This window comes from Carassius carassius, chromosome 31 (genome assembly GCF_963082965.1).
Source record: "Carassius carassius chromosome 31, fCarCar2.1, whole genome shotgun sequence".
Classification (NCBI taxonomy): domain Eukaryota; kingdom Metazoa; phylum Chordata; class Actinopteri; order Cypriniformes; family Cyprinidae; genus Carassius; species Carassius carassius.
The window spans coordinates 474,054-495,955 of record NC_081785.1 but is presented as its reverse complement, the minus strand read 5'-3'; the positions used below and the strand labels follow the sequence as shown (position 1 = coordinate 495,955).

The 21,902-nt window shown below is 38.0% G+C and overlaps 1 protein-coding gene across 1 annotated transcript; it reads right to left on the bottom strand.

The window, feature by feature from the left end:
* Positions 1 to 4,840: 4,840 nt before the first annotated feature.
* Positions 4,841 to 21,620, bottom strand: LOC132111972 (potassium channel subfamily K member 10-like). The gene is made up of 7 exons (XM_059519573.1): positions 21,394 to 21,620; positions 18,147 to 18,535; positions 9,782 to 9,899; positions 8,642 to 8,802; positions 8,360 to 8,552; positions 7,276 to 7,418; positions 4,841 to 6,396 (listed from the first exon to the last, which is right to left on the bottom strand). Exons 1-7 carry the CDS (start codon positions 21,446 to 21,448, stop codon positions 5,758 to 5,760), a joined length of 1,698 nt encoding a protein of 565 aa, XP_059375556.1. The 5' UTR covers positions 21,449 to 21,620; the 3' UTR covers positions 4,841 to 5,757.
* Between the last annotated feature and the right edge of the window lie 282 nt (positions 21,621 to 21,902).

The following is a 21,902-nucleotide window of genomic DNA, read 5'->3' as shown; positions in this document are numbered from 1 at the left end:
AAAAGAGCTCCGCTGTTGACTACACTGTTGTTGAAATCCATGTTTAACGTTAGCTACTTCCGCAAACAACGAGTGACGTCGTTGAGCGTTGAGTACTCTTCTGCGCATACGGGTCACTTCTGGGTCATTTCACGTTCACTCAGGAGATCACAAAAGGTCGCATTTAATTGGAAATGTGAACGGCCTTGCAAAAAAATCAAATTTTTTAAAAAAATCGGAATTGAGCATTAAGCCCTGCAGTGTGAACGTAGCCTAAGAGCCCAACCTCAAGAGATTAATTATTTTGGTCCCGATAAATGCCTCATGCCCCTTCTTCAATCAAGACAAGTTGACAACTGTTTACTGTCCACCATATGAAAACCGTTAGTCCAAGCACACTTGACTTCAACAAGAGGCTTTTTGCATGATGTTTTTTCATATTTGCAGCACAAATTAAGACATTGACATTATTTGGTCTTATACAAAAATTAGTCAGTAATGTTTAGATCTAAATTTAAGATTTATGAATTTAAATTGCATTGCAATGATTCATACTTTTAATTTTCTTCAGAACAATACTTTTGATTTACAGATAATTAAATTATGCATGCTGATTCTAAACAATTTGAATGAATGCATTTTGAAAACAGAATAATTTAAATAAAATCAAATGCTAGTGGCACAGTGGCAAGTGTGATAAGAACATTTCGACTGGAAAATAGGTATTGTAAAAATATCATCATATCAAAAACATCTGCACGGTTTCAGTAACTGCTAACAGTACTGTATTCTATGCACTATCAGCATTTCTGTTACCTTTTTCTGTGAAATTACTGTACTATTGTATACTGTTTTTTTTTTTTTTCTACATAGGATTGAGGGTCAGGAACGACAAGGGGGGGAAGGCCTCCTATGTTCACCGAACAGCAAGAGAGGGAGATAGTAAACATGGTTTTGGCCAACAATGCTATAACACTCAATCAGCTCCAAGCTAACATTGTCAATAACCACGTCAGTTTCAACAATATCCATCAGGTCTCAACATCAACACTGGCACGCATCCTAAAAAAAAACATATTCAAATGAAGCAAATTTATCAAGTGCCTTTTGAGCGCAATTCCGAAAGGGTGAAACAACTGCGGCATGATTATGCAGAGGTATGTACTCACTTTAGCAGTGTGATCTTGCATACTGTCTCATATCTTTTACTGTACTGTAATATGTATACTAGATCTACACTGAACTACACAATTTTGCCTGACACTGTTCTTCAGAGAGTTTTACGAATGGATGGAGAGGAGATCCAGCATGAGTTCATTTACGTAGATGAGGCTGGGTTCCACCTGGCAAGAACACGAAGGAGGGGAAGAAACATCATTGGCCACAGGGCTATAGTCAACGTCCCAGGGCAACGTGGGGGTAATATAACACTTTGTGCAGCCATTACACAGAATGGGGTCCTCCACCGCCATGCCCATATGGGCCCTTACAATACAGCACTCATACTTACATTCTTGGACCAATTGCACAACATAACCGCAGCAAATCAAATCGATCATATGCAATACATTGTTGTCTGGGACAATGTGTCTTTCCACCGCTCTGGTTCAGAACTGGTTTCAGCAACATCCACATTTCACCGTCCTATATCTTCCACCATACTCTCCATTCCTCAACCCTATAGAAAAGTTTTTTCGGCATGGCGGTGGAAGGTACCAGGCTGAGGTACCCCTCATCCAAGCCATGGAGGAGGCCTGTGACCAGATGGAGGCAGCAGCAATACAAGGATGGATTCGCCATTCAAGACGTTTATTTCCAAGGTGTCTTGCTAATGACAACATTGCCTGCGATGTTGATGAAATTCTCTGGCCAGATCCAGCTAGGCGAAGAGACCATGTCTAGTGTTTTTTTTTTTACCGTAAACTTGCAGTACAATATGTAAAGTGACCTTTTTCTCATGAATCTCCATGTCAACATTTTGGGCGTGTTGAGAAATGAATGAGTTTCTTCAGTCTGTAACATTGGTCATGTGTTTTGTTTGGTGAATTTACATTATATTTGTACTTTGTTGATGGTAGCCTACTCTAATCATAGGGACGTAGAAGTGCTAAAAGTGTTTTAGGTTTATCACAGCAGAGTGTAACTCGTGCAAACAGAGTATAGTAATGTGAAACGTGTGTGTTTCATATGGTAACAAAGTGTGGTTTTTAAACCGAAGTGTATACTTTTTAAAAGAGTGTTTAATTATGCAAAGGATCTGTAGTGTTTTGCTAATTGGGTGTGTGGTTGTGCTTATTCTGTGTAGTGTTTTGAAAACACGGGCCCTGTTTTGAAAATCGTGGTTAAGCAATCCAAAAAAACTGTAAAGGAGCTTCACTTGCATAACCGCTTTTGGGTCCTCATCTTTCCATATTACAAACTTTTATAAGTGTGGCGAATATGAAACAAATATATTATGCGTTTTATGTAATTGAACCTGACTTCAGTTCTCTCACAGTTGCATGAAGCCCATGCAGTTTCACTGTAAACCCCTGGTTGGGAAACTCTGCGGCAGAGTGTAAAACACTCTCAAAATATTGAAACACTAATGTGGCAATCTGAACACATCCGACCACTAATGAGAAGTTAAGGCTTGAAACAAACTCTACTCAAACCTTGTGCATCAATTTAAAGAAGTTACACATAGGTCCATAGTGGACAAAAATATCCATGTCAAAAAGTTGTCATACAAATTTTAAGCTTGGGAGCACAGAGTTAATTTGGTCTCATTTTAAAGAAGACCCATGGCAAGTAATTGTTGAAGTAAAAAAACAAAAAAAAGGTATAGAGGTTTAAATTTATGAAAATGATTTATGAACAATATTTTCTATAAAAATATATATTTTATGAAACATGTCAAACTCTATAACTGCTAGAAAATCAAAGCCATGATTCTAAACAAGTTGAATTGCAAATTTGAAGTTGATATCTTAAAAAATTAGCTTTCAGTAAGATTTTGTTTGGGCGCAGTACCAAATTTTCCTCATTAGATGCCAGCAAAACTCTGCTGATGCACACAGTAGTTTGATTTGTGATTTGCAATAGAGTTTTTCATACAAACGCACACACTTTTTTAGATATAATATAACACATACAAACCAACACACCCACACAATTGTAGCTGCATTATTTTTTCCAATTGGCTCTATAATATGCAGAAAACAGGAACCAAGCAAGTATTTCCTTTATAGGCCAAACCTGAAAAAAATGGCATCATCTGGTAAAAAAGGTCCTGACAGGAACAATTTTGTGTACCAAGTGCAAAATAGATTTATTAAAGGAAATGGAAGTAAAATAGTAAAATTCCCATAAAAATACAAAGTTGGCAAAAACACATGCAAAATGTTCCAAGAAAATTTAAAAAATATGAAAAGGACAAAAATGGACAAAAGGTCGCACAAGGGTTAAGCACATAAAAGCAATGCATGTTATGTAATGTAAAAACTTTGATTCACTGGTGTGTTTTACTTGCATTTTTGTATTCCTTTCTGTCTGACTTTCTAATTGGTTCACCAGTAAATGCTACAAAGCCAAAGCCGCATTTCATGATTTATTTTCCCAAAGGCACTCATTACATTTGATGTCATGTTTGCACAAGTATTGATGTGATCACAGTGACAACACAGAGCATGACTACGATTACCGTAATATCTTGGGATGTAATGTGTGTGTGTGTGTGTGTGTGTGTGTGTGTGTGTGTGTGTTTATACATTTGCATTCACTATTGTACATCAAAAAAGGTCAACAATGTTTTATTTATGCATTCACACTTTTTACCATATTTTTGAGTTACAGTGGAAGACATTGTTCTGTGGGCATAAAAATGGTTCCCATATCTGACCCTGGAGCACAAAACCAGTCTGAAGTCTCTGGGATATATTTTTAGCAATAGTCTAAAAAAAAGAAAACATAGTACGGGTCAAAATAATCGATTTTTGTTTTATGTAAAAATCATTAGGATATTAAGTAAAGACCATGTTCCATTATGATATTTTGTAAAGTATCTACCATAAATATATAAAAACTTAATTTTTGATTAGTAATATGCATTGCTAAGAACTTCATTTAGACAACTTTAAAGGCGATTTTCTCAATGTTTAGGTTTTTTTTGCACCCTCAGATTCCAGATTTTCAAATAGTTGGTTCTCAGACAAATATTGTCAGATCCTAATAAACTATACATCCAAGCTTATTTACTCAGCTTAGATTATGTTTAAATCTAAGTTTAAAAAAAAAACAACACTTTAGAATGGTTTAGTGGTCCAGGGTCACATATATGAACTGATATCAGATGATAACAACAAATCACTGTTTTATGGCAATAATGGAATAATTGTGGGTTTACAGCAACCCCAAAAAGTATTTGAAAATATATTTGTGTCTCTTAAAGAGATAAACAGCTTTTTCAACTTATTTTACCATTTAAAGTCAATGTTAAACATAATTTGTTTCCAGTTTTCCGATTTAAAGTCAAAGTAAACTGTTTGCAAATAATTTTACCATTTAAAGCCCATATAAAACATCACTTGTGACTAATTTTATAATTTAAAGTCAATGTAAAACATTTGCCAAAAATTAGCCTTGACATTTATAATCTATTTTTAACATGATGCATTTCACATTTTTTTAATTCACTGAAGTCACCTTTCTTTATTTTTGTCTTAATCATCATATTTTCAACACTAGATCAATCGTATAACCATTTATAATGGTGAAAATTTTTGTGTGATGTTTTGTAAAGATTGCATCTTTCTTTACAATAAAAGACTTTTGCTGTGATCTTTTATTATTTAATGCAATGATATTCAAAAAAAATTGTGTGACTGAAGTGTGTCTAGATATTTGTGGGGGTCACTATATGTCTTATAAAGATGCCATTTGTTCATCATGTTCTAATACTTTGAGTAAATTGGGTTTCATTTTCATTTAATGTCATCAGTATGGCTTCGATTCCAGTCATTTTGAGGGGGTTTGATATGTTGATAGAGTTCTGTGTGAACGCAGTATTTTACGATCAGATAAATCGTTGTTGTTTAATCTCTGGCATCACAATCAAAAGTTATTGAGAACATCTAAATTTTTCACCAAATTCAATAAATTAGTGTTTCATAGAAGTTTTTGATTTGCCATCGTAGATGACAGATTCATCTGAGCAGCAGTAGATATCCATGCATGTTTTTCTTTCCTAAGACATCGTGATTTACAGTTATCACACCTTCGAAAAGAGCAAAAGCCTTTGTTGACTGTCCTGTGAGGAGTAATTAATCCTCATTAAACCCATTTGAGTTTCTTTTTCTGCAGAGCAAAAAAGGACAATATGATTTCTGACTAAAGCAGATGAATTGCATTATTAATAATAATGTGAAAAAATTCATACTAAGTTCCAAAAAAGTCGTTATTCACTGAAATCTTACTTTCCACCACAACTGTCAATCTGAAACTGGTATATAGCACCAAATGTAACATCAGTGACATTTATTAATTTTTTTTGTCATTTTTGGAGCTTTCCATTGAAGAAGGAAATTCATGCAGGTTTGGAACAACACGAGTGTGAGTAAACAATGACAGAATTTACAGTTTAAGGTGATGTCAGTCTGTATTCCTTGAGCTCTCTGTGTCTTTTCATATTTTTGGCAACTTGTCATTTGTCACAGTGAAAATCAGCTCCAGTTGATCGATAACGTGTCAAACCGCAGCTTACAAAACACAAAGGCACATGTTCACCCTGTCGCTGTCTGCCTACGGTTGATGTTCTTTCTGCTCCAGTCTTTTATTTCGCTCTTGTTCTTTGGCCTGAGCCGGAGCGAACCCGTTCTGCTGTTTGGGTTCCTCAGGATAGTGAGGCAGACATGTGAAGCCAGTGTTGGCCTCCATTGCTTCTTTCTCTTCCTCCATCTCCTCCTCGTCCTCTCTTCTCTCTTCTCCCAAACTGACGTTGCTGCTGTTGCTGCTGAGGACATCGCCCAGCCTGCTGGCATCTTCTGGGATGTTCCTGTGGAGGTCTTTGCTCCTGTTGCGCTTGGCCAGTTTGGTGAGCGAGCCGAAGCGGTTGAAGATGTTCTCCTCGGAGGATGCCTGCTGTTCACTGTGCTCGGCCTTCAGTCGCAGGTTGTTCAGTTTAGTGTCGATGCTCTCCTGCGAGGAGGTCTTAAATTGCCTGGCGTCCGGACTAGCGAAAACAGCACGCTTTTCAGGTGACAGCATGTCTAGCGAGTGCGCCCGCTGCTCCAGACCCAGACGTCTGCGCTCCATGCTGCGGATGGTGGCCGCACGTTGAAGTTTGTCGTGGATCTCGCCGCTGAAGCGTCGCCGTGTCTCGCGTAACTCTGCCCGAACATTTGCCTTCCATTCTGCCGCATGGGCCTTAAACTCTCCGACCTGCGTGAGAGTGACATTTAGAAACAATTCAGCGCTGTGCTTAACCTTACATTAAAACATCATTTGCAACTAAATCTACCATTTTAAAGCTAATTTTACTACTTGAATCCAATGTAAAACATTTCTTGAGATTACTAATTTTTATTTTTAGCATTAAAGTCAAGGTAAAACAGCATGTGCAACTAATCTTACCATTTAAAGTCAACCTAAGCCATTACTGTGACTAATTGTGTCATTTAATGCCAATGCAAAACAGCATTTGCTACAAATTTTACCATTAAAGTCAACCTAAAAAATAATTTGCGCCTAATTTTATTATTTAAAGCCAACGTGAAACTGCATTTGCAACTTATTTTAACATTTACAGTCAACATTAATACATTTATTAAAAAAAATACAAATTAAATGCATAACAGCATTTTACCGTTTATTGTATATTTTTCATAATATGATGCATTTCACAGTGAGTTTTTCTTTTAACAGCAACATGGCTTGATATCGTCATGATAAAGATGGTGTAACGTGTGCTTCATATCAAAATGAAAGTTGCAGGTCGAGTTCACCCTTCACAGCATATTCAAGTATCCCACTGGTGACACTTCTTTATCAGATCTATCATTATTTGATATTATTGCCATGACCTTTATTGCACTAACCAGCATTAAATGAGTGCATTAATAACTATTGACTAGAAAGGTTGCATTAGCAACTGCAGCCAAATCAATGCCTTCTGGTTAGCATTAACCAATAGTTTACACACCCTAGTTATCATCAGCTGAAAAGGAAAGACCAGGGATGTGTAGCACAAAGTAAATATGGCTCTGATGCTGTGAAATAATGCTGTATTGTAAATTGGATGTCATGTTTGATATTTCATACCTCTTCTTTTGTTTTCTTGGACAGAACCCTGAGCCAGTCTCCAATCATGCTCAGGACCGCTGCGAAATACGCCAGACCCACCAAAATCCAGAACCAGACCAGAGGCTTGTACCATTTCTTGTATTCTATTATGCGATCTCCTCCTATAAAATAATGAACGTTTTAATACCCAATTATTCCACTGGAATGGAGTGTTCAAAGCATTCTGTCCAATTCCATTCCAAAAGGTCAAAACAAGGTCTGAACAGGAACAAAAGATGCAAACTTGCCAGGAAAAGTATTTTGAGAAGCTGTCAGGTAAAAATGATATTTACATTTATTCATTTATGTTGATGCCTTTATCCAAAGCAATTTACAGTGCTTTTGATATGTTCATTTGATCAAAATGTGACTTCTCTAGCAATCAAACCAATGATTATGGTGCCACTAGCACAATACTCCATCAAATGGGTTATCAAAATTAAGCGACTCTTGACAAAATGATGTAAAATTACCATTTAAAACTTTAAAACTTAAATTAATTTGAACAAAGACTACGGAAAATTGCATTTACCATTTGAAAGTCAACAAAAAACTGAATTTACAATTTAAAGTAAACGTAAATCTGTATTTTCAACCAATTTTACCATTTAAATATACATAAAACAGAATTTGAAGTCAAATGTACCATTAAAAACCAATATAAAACAGCATATACTACTTTAAAGTCGACTTAAAATAGTATTTGCAGCTAATTTTACAATTTAAATTCAACTGAATTTACATTTAAACCCAATGTCAAGCAACATCAGCAGCAAATAAATTCAAGATAAATCTGCATTTGCTACTTAAAAGTAAACTTAAAATAGCATTTACCATTTAAATTAAATGTAAAATAGCATTTAACTCTTTAAATTCAACATAGCATGTGTAGCAACTTTATCCATTTAATTTCAACATAAAATAGCATTTGCTACAAATTTTACCATTTGAAGTCAATGTAAAACAGCCAGGACAACATAATATAGCATTTGCTGTAAAAAATTAACCAACTCTTGACTATACTAGGCAAAATTATGTAAAATGCCCTCATCAGTGCTCCTACCTGCTACATAATCTCCAATGCCGATTGTTGTGAGAGTAATGACAACAAAGTAAATGGATTCTAAAGTACTCCATCCCTCGATGTGTTTGAAAATCACTGCTGGGATGGTGACAAAAATGATGCAGCCAGCAATGATGAAGAGTATAGTGGAGGTGACACGGATTTTAGTCTGACTGATTTGCTTGTGTTTTTGCTATAAAGGGAGGCAGAAGAAATTTCAGGTGAACTGAAGTATTTATATAACCAGTAAATAGTTAACTATCCTATAACAAGTCGACTCACCCTGAAAACTTTCTCCACCTTCAGAATACTCTTCATAAACATGGTCCCTAGCTGATCACCGATCCCGGCCAAAAGGAAGCCAAACAGAGGGATGCCAAATATGGCATAAAGGATGCAGAAAATCTTGCCGCCCTCAGTGCTGGGGGCGATGTTTCCATAGCCTGTAGACGTAGGCGGAAAAGACAAGAGGTTATCTAATCGTTATAAAACAAACTGCTCTAGTTGACCCCCTCTATTAAAACCACATTCATAGATCCAGAGGGAGACAATTGGTGGCTTCTACTGAGAGAACATGGCAGTAATTATAGATTGTTGAACAAAAGGGAAGTTCAGACAATGACAAACTAAACAGTTTCAGTAAGAGATGAGAATTGGGCTGAAAGTCTCATGTGTTGTGCAGTTACGCTTATGAATCTCAGTGCAAATATTGGTCGAAGTAAACCATGAAAAACAGATGCATTGTTTAAAGTAAGAAACATTTTTTACCATTTAAATCAATTTGCTGCAAATTTTACTGTTAAGTCCACACAAAACAGGATTTACCATTTAAAGTCAAAGTAAAACAGCATTTGTTGCAAATTTTTACTGTTAAAAGTCAACACAACAGAATTTACCATTTAAAGTCAACATAAAACAGCATTTTCTGCAAATTTTTAGCCTGACTATGTCAAACCTTGTACTTCTGCTCAATTTTAGTCCCTTTCAATTTCAGAGTTTGGTATTACCAGTAAAACATGAAAAACAAATGCATTGTTTAAAGTAAGAACATTTTTTATCATTTAAAGCAATGTGCTGCATATTTTACTATTAAAAGTCAACACAAAACAGCATTTACCATTTAAAGTCAACATAAAACAGCATTTGCTGCAAATTTTACTAATATAAATGTAAACACAAAACAGCATTTACCATTTAAAGTAAATGTTTAACAGCATTGCTGCAAATATTACTATTAAGAAGTCAACATAAAACAGCATTTGCTTACCATTTAAGATGTAAAAAAGTATTTGCAACTAATTTTACTATTTCTCATAATGTTCGCATAAAGTAAAAGTTGAACTATTTCTCATAATGTGCAGTATTTTTAGAGGTATCACTGAGCTGCATTGCTGTTCTCTTCTGAAGGTTAGTTTATTTTACCTATCGTAGTGATGACGGTTCCAGCAAAGAAGAAAGCACTGCTGAGGTCCCAGTGGCTGGAATTATAGGACGTGTCTCCAATGGGACTCACGCCAACGCTGACCGCATCTACTGCATGCTGGGAAAAGATGCACATACAGAAAAAGACTCAGACAGCCATTCTGGAAATGCTTCATTGACAGTAAGTGAGCAAACAAAATTAACAAATCATTTCACAAAGCCATTTCCCCTGAGTCACCCCTGCACAATGGCAGCTACTTTAAGAACATCACGTTTCTCAAAGTATTTCATTAGACTTGGATTCAATTATTAAAAGTGATGTCAATATGACGTCAGCCACTTTGTTTCATTGTCTAAAAATCCTGCACTGAAAATCAGACTGCTCCATCTGTCAGTTAATTTGATCAGTTTGTGTGGCTCTTCTATTCTTTCTATTTAAAGAATAATTAGTATAAATGGATTAAGCTGAGTAAATTTAGTCAATATACCGATAAGTCCTGTCTGAGCAGACTGTGGGGATGATGTTTTTATGTTAGTCACCAATCGTGAAGTAGTACAAGATATATCTGTACCCAGAGAAAGAGGGATATATGTAACAGAAAGGTAAAGGAGTAGAAGTTAACGGTCAGAAATCGATCCTTATAAACTACAGCAATAAATAAGTTAGATGATATGAAAGATAGAAACACAAAACAACATGCTGTCAGCATGAAACATGAAACAACAGCATGGTTCTAGAAGTGGCGCCGATACAGGATGGCTGCCTCCGTGACGTGCTCTGCAGTTGTTTTTGTGTTTTTGTTAGTTTGTCCTGTCTTTAGTTATATTCCTGCAATCAGTTTCACCAGGGACGAATTGCTGGATATTCGGCAACACACATCTCCCGATATTTCACCGGTTTTCGACTATTCTGATGTTTTGCTGGACATTCTTGTCGGCGGAGCGGCTGCGCTGATCACACGCTTCAAGAGGACGCGCAGGCGGGGAAAGCGAGCGGGAGCGCTCGTGAGACTCAGAAAACGCGGATTTCGAACGCCGTTGCCTAGCATCCATCTGGCAAATCTCCGCTCTCTACCCAACAAAACGGACGAACTTCTTCTGCTCTCTCGGACAAATAAAGATTTCTCCCACTCTGCTGCTCTGTGTTTCACGGAAACTTGGCTGAATGACACCATACCGGACAGCGCGCTCCATCTGCCGGACTTTCAGCTGTTTAGAGCGGATCGCGACGCAGAATCAACGGGGAAATCGCGCGGCGGCGGGACATGCTTTTACATCAGTGAACGGTGGTGTACAGATGTAACTGTGTTAAAGAAGACGTGCTGCTCAAATCTCGAAACGCTCTTCATTAACTGCAAGCCGTTCTATTCGCCGCGGGAGTTTCATTCGTTCATTCTGGTGAGTGTTTACATCCCTCCTCAAGCGCACGTGAGCTCAGCTTTACAGAAACTCGCTGAGCAGATCACAGAGACAGAACAACAACACCCAGACTCTGTTTTAATCATTCTTGGGGACTTTAATAAAGCCAATCTCTCCCGTGAACTGCCAAAATACAGACAGCATGTTACTTGTCCCACAAGAGACAGTAATATATTGGATCACTGTTACACAACAATAAAGGATGCATTTCACTCTGTTCCACGAGCAGCTTTGGGACATTCTGATCACCTTCTGGTTCATCTTATACCGACCTACAGGCAGAAACTAAAATCAGCTAAACCTGTATTAAGGACTGTAAAAAGATGGACTAATGAAGCAGAGCAGGATTTACAATCTTGTTTTGACCTCACTGATTGGAGTGTTTTTGAAGCTGCTGCCACTGATCTGGACGAACTCACAGAGACGGTAACATCATATATCAGTTTCTGTGAGGATATGTGTATTCCTACCAAGACTCAACTAAATTACAACAATGACAAACCGTGGTTCACTGCAAAACTCAGACAGCTCCGTCAGGCCAAAGAAGATGCTTACGTGAAGGGGGACAATGTCTTGTATAAACAGGCTAAATACACACTGGAAAAGGAGATCAAAGTGGCAAAGAGGAATTATTCTGAAAAAATAAGGACTCAGTTCACTTCGAACGACTCCGCATCAGTGTGGAAAAGCCTAAAGAAGATCACCAATTACAAGACACCACCCCCCAGCACTGTGGAAAATCAACGACTGGCAGACGATCTGAACGAGTTTTACTGCAGGTTTGAAAGAACACCCATCACCTGCCCTGAACACCTCACCACACAACCGTTCACACCAATAACAACTCCTGCAACCAACCCTGAATGCCTCTCCAAACAAACGTTCACACCATTCACAGCTCCTGCAACCAACCCTGAATGCCTCTCCACACAACCGTTCACACCATTAACAGCTCCTGCAACCCATCCTGATCACCTCTCCAATCAACCGCTCTCACCATTCACAACTCCTGCAACCAACCCTGAATGCCTCTCCAAACAACTGTTCACACCACTCACAACTCCTGCAACCCACCCTGAACACCTCTCCAATCAAGCGCTCTCACCATTCACACCTCCTGCATCCCCCCTCTCCCCCACACCTGCAATACAGATCAGCGAGGATGCGGTGCGCCAGGTCTTCAGGAAGCAGAAAAGGAAAAAAGCACCAGGCCCAGATTGTGTTACACCAGCCTGTCTGAAATCCTGTGCTGACCAGCTGGCCCCCATCTTCACAAAGATCTTCAACAGATCGCTGGAGCTGTGCGAAGTCCCTTCATGCTTCAAACGCTCCACCATCATCCCCATCCCAAAGAAATCCAAAATTACAGGACTAAATGACTACAGGCCTGTGGCTCTAACGTCTGTAGTCATGAAGTCATTTGAAAAACTGGTGCTGGCCCACCTGAAGGACATCACTGGACCCTTGCTGGATCCTCTTCAGTTTGCCTACAGAGCAAACAGGTCTGTGGACGATGCAGTAAACATCGGACTGCATTATGTTCTGCAACACCTAGACAGACCGGGGACCTATGTGAGGATCCTGTTTGTGGACTTCAGCTCTGCCTTCAACACGATCATCCCAAACCTCCTCCTGCCCAAACTAACTCAGCTCTCCGTGCCCACCTCCGTCTGTCAGTGGATCAACAGCTTCCTGACAGACAGGCAGCAGCTAGTGAGGCTGGGAAAATACACATCCAGCACCCGTACAATCAGCACCGGAGCTCCCCAGGGCTGTGTTCTCTCCCCACTGCTCTTCTCCCTGTACACTAACGATTGCACATCTAAGGACCCCTCTGTCAAGCTCCTGAAGTTTGCAGATGACACCACACTCATCGGCCTCATTCAGGACGGTGACGAGTCTGCTTACAGACAGGAGGTTAAAGAGCTGGCTGTCTGGTGCAGTCTCAACAACCTGGAGCTTAACACGCTCAAAACAGTGGAGATGATCGTGGACTTCAGGAGAAACCCCCCTGCACTCCCCCCACTCACCATCATGAACAGCACTGTGACTGCAGTGGAGTCATTCAGGTTCCTGGGCACCACTATCTCTCAGGACCTGAAGTGGGACATTCACATTGACTCCATTGTGAAAAAGGCCCAGCAGAGGTTGTACTTCCTTCGCCAGCTGAGGAAGTTTAACCTGCCACAGGATCTGCTGAAACAGTTCTACTCCACCATCATCGAATCCATCCTCTGCACTTCAGTAACTGTCTGGTTCAGCTCAGCTTCTAAATCGGACCTCAGAAGACTACAGAGGGTAGTCCGGACTGCTGAGCGAATTATCGGTACAACCCTCCCATCTATTCAAGAACTGTACTTATCCAGAGTGAGAAAAAGGGCTGTTAAAATCACTCTGGACCCCTCACATCCAGCACACTCCCTCTTTGAACTCTTGCCATCTGGTCGACGCTACAGAGCACTGAGCACCAGAACGACCAGACACAGGAACAGTTTCTTCCCTCAGGCAATCCATCTTATGAACAGCTGATAATAACTGTGGGACACACTACACTATTTATATTTATATACACTACACTTTTTATCCAACACACATACTTAGCGTACACGTAAATCTTTTGCACATAATATACATGTACATACATGGAACACACTATACTACTTATATTTATATTTATATAGACATACACTTATTTATCCAAACACACATACTTAGCGTACAGTTACAATTTTTCCACATAATATACATGTACATACATAAATGCTCTTTTTAATATACCTGCCATACATTGTCAATTTGTATATTGTCAATCCTTACCCACCTATTTGTATTTTTTTGTATTTTTTATTCCTTATTGTGTTTTTTTGTTCTGTCGCTGTTATGTTGCACTGCGGAGCTCTGTCACGAAAACAAATTCCTCGTATGTGTGAACATACCTGGCAATAAAGCTCATTCTGATTCTGAAAGGGTTTTTTTTTTTTTTTTTTGAGTAATGTTTTTTCTGCTCCGGTTGGACTCGACAAGTGTCCTTGTGGGAAGATTTCTGAGTCATTCCCTCTCCCGGCTGAGAACAACAGCCAGCTGGTCTCGCATGACAGGACTGAGGCATGTCAACATGACTGAAACGCCGTGCATCTGATTCTGCTCAGATTAAGTGTGAGTTTAAAGGCTTTTTTGAGCTGAATCTTCAGTATGAACATCAGGGCTGTCACAATTCCTTGATTAAATTTGAGTACTTGGTTGCCTTTTGCCCGTGTCAATGAAACGGCAAAATACCGGAAGTGGCACATTCCACGAATGAGAATCGATGAAAAGCATTACTGGACCGTTTTCTAAGGCTTTGCATGTTTTGATGTCCACATGTTCGTGTTCAAGAAATGACAGAAGCTGTAGCATTTCTATTATAAAGAAGTGGCCAAATATTAAAGATTAAGTGGACATTTGAATTAAATGATGTTAGATTGAGCTGTAAAAACTATCGTTAAGCCAAGGGCACCCTCTGCAGGCATTTGTTAAAATGCCTAATGTACATTAGTTCCATTGTTTATAATGCATTATGTATTTTACCAGTTTTGTTCAATAAAATTATATGATTACTTGATATAGTTTATTTGAACCAATTATTATTCGCTCATTGCATTAGACATGTATTTTAAGTTATTTTAAAAGTCGATTAAAAATATTTACATTTTAAATGAAATTGCATGATTAATCGTCAGAATAATTGACTACCAAAATAATCGTTACAGACAGGCCTAATAAAGATGCTTTTCATGCACTACAAAATATTCATTTTTGAATCAATTATAGCACATTGTCTCAGTTGTTTGTCATAGATAACAGTTTGATTAAATAGACTTTTGCGCCAGTCTCTTTCCTCTCAGATGTTTCTTCTGAGAAAAGGACCCCATTATTATCATTAATATCTCAGTTTCAGAAGAAGCAAAGGAGATATTACCCCATAAAGCCTTCTGTATCATATCTGAAATGCACATTTTGTGATCAAGACTTTGCAGTTAAACTTGTTTCACACACGATATACTCCATGCCTTCTGTTGTCTGATTGACAGTTTTTGACACCACGCCTTCTTTCTTTGCTTGATAATTTGGGCGGCATTATGCAAATATTTGCACATAGTGATGTAGAGATGTGGGGCAGTGTTTAAAAGAGGCATTTTAGGAGGGCGTGGTAGAGTCTTAACTTTGATAAAGAATATCTCTTTGGATTTGGGACTTAGTCTTTGCAACTTTACAGATCTTCTTTATGCACCAAGAGCTTGTAACACTCCAAAGAGAAAGCAAAAACTGAAATTGCATCATATGACCCCTCTAATAATTGATTATCTCTGATCCTATTACCTATCGAGGGGTCCGTTTCAACTGTCTTGACTGGAAATGGAAAATGTTTCTTCTTTGGCGTGAGCTCAGGGCACACTTTGAGTCACAAAGGATGCTTGCGTGACGTAAAGAGGAAAAATATGAAGAAGGATGTAGGCGTGCATCAAAGTGACATCTTATCACTTACGCATACAGTTATTGACAGGTTTGACTAAACTTTGTCACCTTGTAAAAGTCACCTTTATTTATATAGCGCTTTATACAAAATACATTGAGTCAAAGCAACTGAACAACATTCATTAGGAAAACAGTGTGTCAATAATGCTTTGTAAACTAGGTCAGAATGATCACATGATGATTTAAAGTGAAAGATTTAATGTAAAGCGGTCATGTGACACTGTTATTTTAGTTTCTTTGATATACTATTTTAGTTTGATATACTATTTAGTATTCATTTTTATTATAATTGGGCCTCAGTTATTTTTTTTTTTTTCTTTTAGTAATTTTGTTGTGTGTTTTTGAGTTTGTCGGTTTATTTTTATATTGTTCATTTTATTATCATTATTCAGTTTTAGTCATTTTGTTACTTCAAATTAAACTATGCACATGCATGCATCGTGGTACTTTCATGAACACACATCAAAGACTGACAGAGAAGAGAAGAAATTGTTGAATAAAGTCATTGTTTTTGTTTTCTTTGCGCAGAAAAAAAATCTTGTAGCTTCATAATATTACAGTTGAACCACTGACGTCACATGGACTATTTTAACAATGTCTTTACTCCCTTTCTAGACCTTGAACGTAGTAGTTCCCTTGCTGTCTATGCAGGGTCAGAAAGCTCTCGGATTTCATCCGAAATATCTTAATGTGTGTTCACATGAGGGTGTGTAATTAATGAAAGAATTTAAATGATCCCTTTTACAACCCTGGTTTGGCATTTTACTATTTGAAACATTTACACATCGCATTCTGCTGCATATAAAGGCTAGTAATCATGCAGTAAAGTATTCAGTATACTAGCTTTCTGTATCATCTAATCTGTTTATTAGTGACCATCTGCTTCCTTATTATTACAGCTCCCTGGACACTCATTTGCATGGAAACGCTTGAATCAGTGAGCCTCAGTTAACCTTGAGATGAAAGTCCTATTTAAGATGACATTTTAATTCTTGATTATAGAGAACTAACCATGAACAATAGCCTTTACAGCTTTTATTAATATTAACATGAACTTATGATACATACAGGACTAAGAATGTCTTCTCAGTCTGTTATAAAATGGAAGTGTTACCCTCCCAGTATTCCCAGGCTTACTATGAAGAATGTACTGCTGTGAGAAATCAATGCAAAGCTTTAATTGATGGCAGCACATTTGCTTTCCATATATATATGAGATATATGTGTTCTCTGTTACGTAACAAGCAGTGCTGGTGCTTTATCACATACACAACACTCAGCCTAAAGTGAGTTTATGCTGGCAAAAGTGAGAGCTGATAATCCTGATGATGGCCAAAGGAATTCATGTCTGTTTCAGAATGACATTTAATGATCGATTAGAGCTCGGCGTCAGCCAGAGGAGATGTGTGGTTGAGGAGGATGCTGCTGATGGCCACCGTAGCTGGAAAATACTCATTTTGCATCTTTAGATATCCTATGATGCAAGTGTCACCAAAAAATGCTGCTTTAAATATCAATCTACTTTATGACACTGAATGCAGTCTTTCTAGGTAAATGTAGTTTAAAGCCTCAGCTTTCACAACTAAGGGTTAATTGCTCAAAAACTTGTCATATTTTGTGAAATTGATTTCAGGAGAATCAATCTTATTTTACTGCAAAAATATAATTACAGTTATGTTAAATAAATAACTAAAAACTAAATTGTAAACGCTATTACTGAACTTATAAATTGTAATGATTTTTTATAAATTGTGGTAATATCTATTATACTGCCTTTAATTGAGGCTGATAAAAAAAAAAACTGTCAAAAAAATGTAACTGTTTTATATAAAGAAAATGTGTAGATATCAGGGTCATTATAGTTATAAATATAAACAATGAAAACATTTTCTGGAAGTAGAGTAAATGTTAAATAAAAAAATATACAAAAATAGAGGGCAACAGAGTTTTAAACTTTTTTCATTTTCATTTAATTTAAATTAACTATATATATATATATATATATATATATATATATATATATATATATATATATATATATATATATATATATAATGCTGTATATGAAAAATAAAATACCTACAACTAAAGTTGAAATAAAAACTTATAAAAACCATACAAACATGTTTCTAATAAACAACGACTAATATCAATTACAAAAACACAATAAAATTACTAAAACTTAAACTAAAATGTAATTTTATATTCTTTCATTATTTCTCAGCGGAGGAATGATCTTCACAAGCCTCTAGAACATCTCACCTTTATTTCTTCATCTCTCAATCAGCACTGGGTTGCACTGCATTATATGTTTGGATCATTTTAATCTCATCTTACAATGACACATTATTGGAGATAAAGAGTGATGACTGATATTTTTTTAATTTTAGCCTCTCGTGAGCGGAGTATTTCTCTGATCTCATGATCTCACCTTGATAACGGCCTCAAGCTCGGCTGGAGAAACACAGGGGTTCCTCTCCAGGAACAGGGCCTTCTCCTGCGTGATGTTGTCCTTCTGGTTGCTCTCGAAGGGTTGCTCCAGTGCGCAGAAGACCAGACCTCCGCACACCAGGTACGTCACCACCACCACAAACACGGCCACCACCGTCTTACACTTCATGACCGAGTGCGGCGCAGCACCGTCTGCATCCATCCCAGTCACCACGCTGGCCGAGCGGGATGAGATGGAGAGGCGCGGGAGAGTGCAGTGACCGTTAGCTTTGATCTCACAGCCCATCGGGTTCTGCATGGCTGCTACACTGGCCTGAACCAGACTGGACTGGACCTTCTTCGGAGGGACGATGTTTGTCTGAACAGCCACTAAATAGAGACGGAGACAGATGGAGAAGATAAATTAGTTTTTTGAAATTATTGCAACCAGAATGAACATTATATTACATATCTTTTAACTTTAATTACTTACAAAGATCTAATAAACCTTTGTTACCTGAGAAAAAAAAAACATGAATTGAAAAAAAAAAATATACATATATAAATATATTGCAAAAGTTCGCCTTCCCATTCAGCCATGCCAGGTACGCTAATGGTAAGACGGACTTGGCTTGCTGTCCGTGAAGGAGGCTCGAAACCCAAGGCTCAGCTTGAGCTCCGAGTAAGAAACCTCCTAAAAAAGGCTTATAAAGGACAGCAAGCTCGTCGCCAACTGAAAATAATAAATAAATACGTGATTTTACCCCCCAAAAAGAAAGCTGTTGACGGGTAAAGGCTAATTGGGATTTGTCAGTACTGCTGTAGTGATGAAGGAATGTTGCGGGTGTTGAAGGACGACTCACTGCTGCAGTGTTGAACTGTTAGATATTAGGGTAGGAAAGCCACTACTGCGACATTAATAAATTCAGAAATGAAAGAAAAAACTCACTGCTGCAGCAGTGAAATGGTTAAAATTCTGATTGGAATCGTTGCTGGGGTGGATAAGGATTGATACTACTGCTGTAGTGACAAAGAAAGAGAATTGTTAAATTAAAATATTGTAGGAAGGGAAAACCACTGCTGCAGCAGTGGAAATGTTGATTAAGGGTTAAAAAAAAATCCTGAAAAGGTTAGAAGTTTTGCATGAGAGAAAGTCACTGCTGTGGTACCGGGAGGTTGGCAAGCTGACGGTCCTGAGGGTTTTATGATTGGGAGACAGGGAATTTAGACACACTCACAAACTTCTCTAAGCACTTCCCCTCGGGGGAATCCCCACTGACATTTTGAAGTGCGTTCCACTTTACGAAGTGACAGACCCTCGACCCCTAGATTTTGACTGAGGGAGTGAGTCTGCTTCATATGTAAACTTTAGGCCGCTACGTAGACTACAATGCAACATTTTGCATTGATTGCATTACATTTATCCCCACCCAAAACAAGTCTATAATATATATATATATATATATGGGATGTAACGGTACGTGTATTCGTACCGGACCGATTCGGTACAGGGCTTTCGGTACGGTGCACGCGTGTACCGAATTACCAAATGCAATATTTTGTATGTGGAATATAGGTACATTTTCGTGTTTCCAAACGAACATATTAAGTGGCGGAAGTCTCCGCGTTCAGCGCAAATCCCGCCCTGCAGCTGATTCTAAGGCCGGTGACACCGTGAGCGTGGCGTTTCTGCTGCGTGTCAGGAGTGTGCCGGCTGCTTCGCGTTTTCTGTGTCTTTACACACCAGAATCGTGCCTGATGTGGCGCGGGTGCGCTGCTGCTACTGGAGGTGACATAGAGGGAGACCGCCGACAGACCAGGATCTTGTCTTCACTACAACAATATCTATACTTCATGTTGAGCATAAATATAAAGCCTACTGATAAAGGACACCATCAACAGTATTGACGGCAAAATAGACTATGTTTGACAGGTGCAATATGCCAGTGTGTCACCGGCCTAAGGTTTTCAAAAGGCATCACGTGAGTGTGAACATCACTACAACTAGGAAAAAAACGATTGTAATTCAAACACAGCTCCCGTCGGCATTTAAACAGACCTTTGCTCTTAATTCAGATCAGTTATATATATATATATATATATATACATATATAAAATGCTTTTTCAAAGTTGGAAATAAAGAATATGGAATGGAATATGTTTTACAAGAAAATAGTATTTCAGTCTTTATACTTTTTACCAGTGTATATATGTTACTGTTAAGATATACTGAATTCTACTATGTGGTATTTTTTACTGTGTTAAACAATACAGAATGCAATTGCATTACAGTTCATAATCACAGAGCGCACGTGCATGAAGAGGGTGTAATAATTCCGTCCATTAGTAATGTGAGTAATAGATCCTGAAGTGATCATCTGTGAGTCTCCTGAGGAGCTTTCATCTAATCGTCTGGTTAAGCACCACTCAGAGAAGCACTCCAGGTTATGTTAGAGTGATGTTTAGTCGCCCCCTTTAAACATTCACCGCTGCCTTTGTGGGGGACAGTGGGCGGAGTCTGTGAGTCACAATGATGTAATGCTCAAACCACCACCCCATAATTGATGCAGGCCCCGCCCCTCAGCATGCTTCAGTAAAATCCCTTTGTAAAAATGAAACAGAAAATGTTGCAAGTTGGGGATTTATGTGAGTGACTCAAGGACTCCTATGTCACTATATCTCTCGCAGATCCATTTCCAATTTAAGTAGAAATACAAACACTGATATACATGTTGATTACAATAATGACCGCATTATTTAGTGATTTTTTTAAGCACTCAGAGAATATGAAATGGTATATGTCTGCAATTTATAACGATAGATAGATAGATAGATAGATAGATAGATAGATAGATAGATAGATAGATAGATAGATAGATAGATAGATAGATATACTTTATATAAATAAAATATACTTATACTTAAGTATATAAATATACTTAAGTATATAAATATACTTATATATATATATATATATATATATATATATATATATATATTCTCTTTTGATGTGTATGTAGCCTAGATATTAAATCCACAAATAGTTCTAAATAAAGAATATATATAGGCCTATGTGTGTGAAGAAAAAAATTATAATAAATCTGATGATGAAAAAAAAATATTTGTTAATCTATCAGACCATATTGAAATTAAAAAGGTTTTCTCTCATTTAAAAAAGCAACAAACCCGCAAATGTTGTAAATAAATAAGCTCAACTTGAGTTGAAAGAACCAAGTAACACAACTAACCTTGTTCAGGGTCCCAGTTCACCTGTTTCCTCTGATTCTCTGACGGGAATTTCATGATGATCACGCCTTTCCGTGTCAGAGTAAAATAAAACTATCCTAACAGTTCGGAGAGACGAATCTTTTACATTCTCGCTTCTCTCGGAGTGTTTCTGCTCCTTTAGAAAAAGCGAACGCTTCAGACCCGAGAGCGCGCCGCGCGCACTGATGAGGATGAGGACGAGGAGAGATGCTCGTGCACTCCTCATTCTCTCGACACTGTCAGTCATTGTGTGAGACCAGCCAGCATCCCAGTCTCAGCAGCTGATCTTTAGTCATTCGTGCTCGTTATAACAACTGACATATGATCTTGTCGAGTTGAGGTTGACAGATAGAAGTGATACTCACTGATCATCGGGTTTTTCCGGCGTGAATGCGGCACAGAAGCGGCACAGAGCCGGTGTTCTGTCGATTTGTGCTGCCTTGTCGAAAAATGCTACCTCCCATTAAAACCAATGGTAGCATAATTCGAT

Excerpts from the sequence above, each read along its gene's own strand:
- LOC132111972 (XM_059519573.1), bottom strand. The coding sequence starts at position 21,448 with ATGAAATTCCCGTCAGAGAATCAGAGGAAACAGGTGAACTGGGACCCT. Across the intron at positions 8,553-8,641 it reads AGGTGGAGAAAGTTTTCAGG|CAAAAACACAAGCAAATCAG; the intron begins GTGAGTCGACTT and ends CTCCCTTTATAG. Across the intron at positions 7,419-8,359 it reads CATTGGAGATTATGTAGCAG|GAGGAGATCGCATAATAGAA; the intron begins GTAGGAGCACTG and ends ATTATTTTATAG.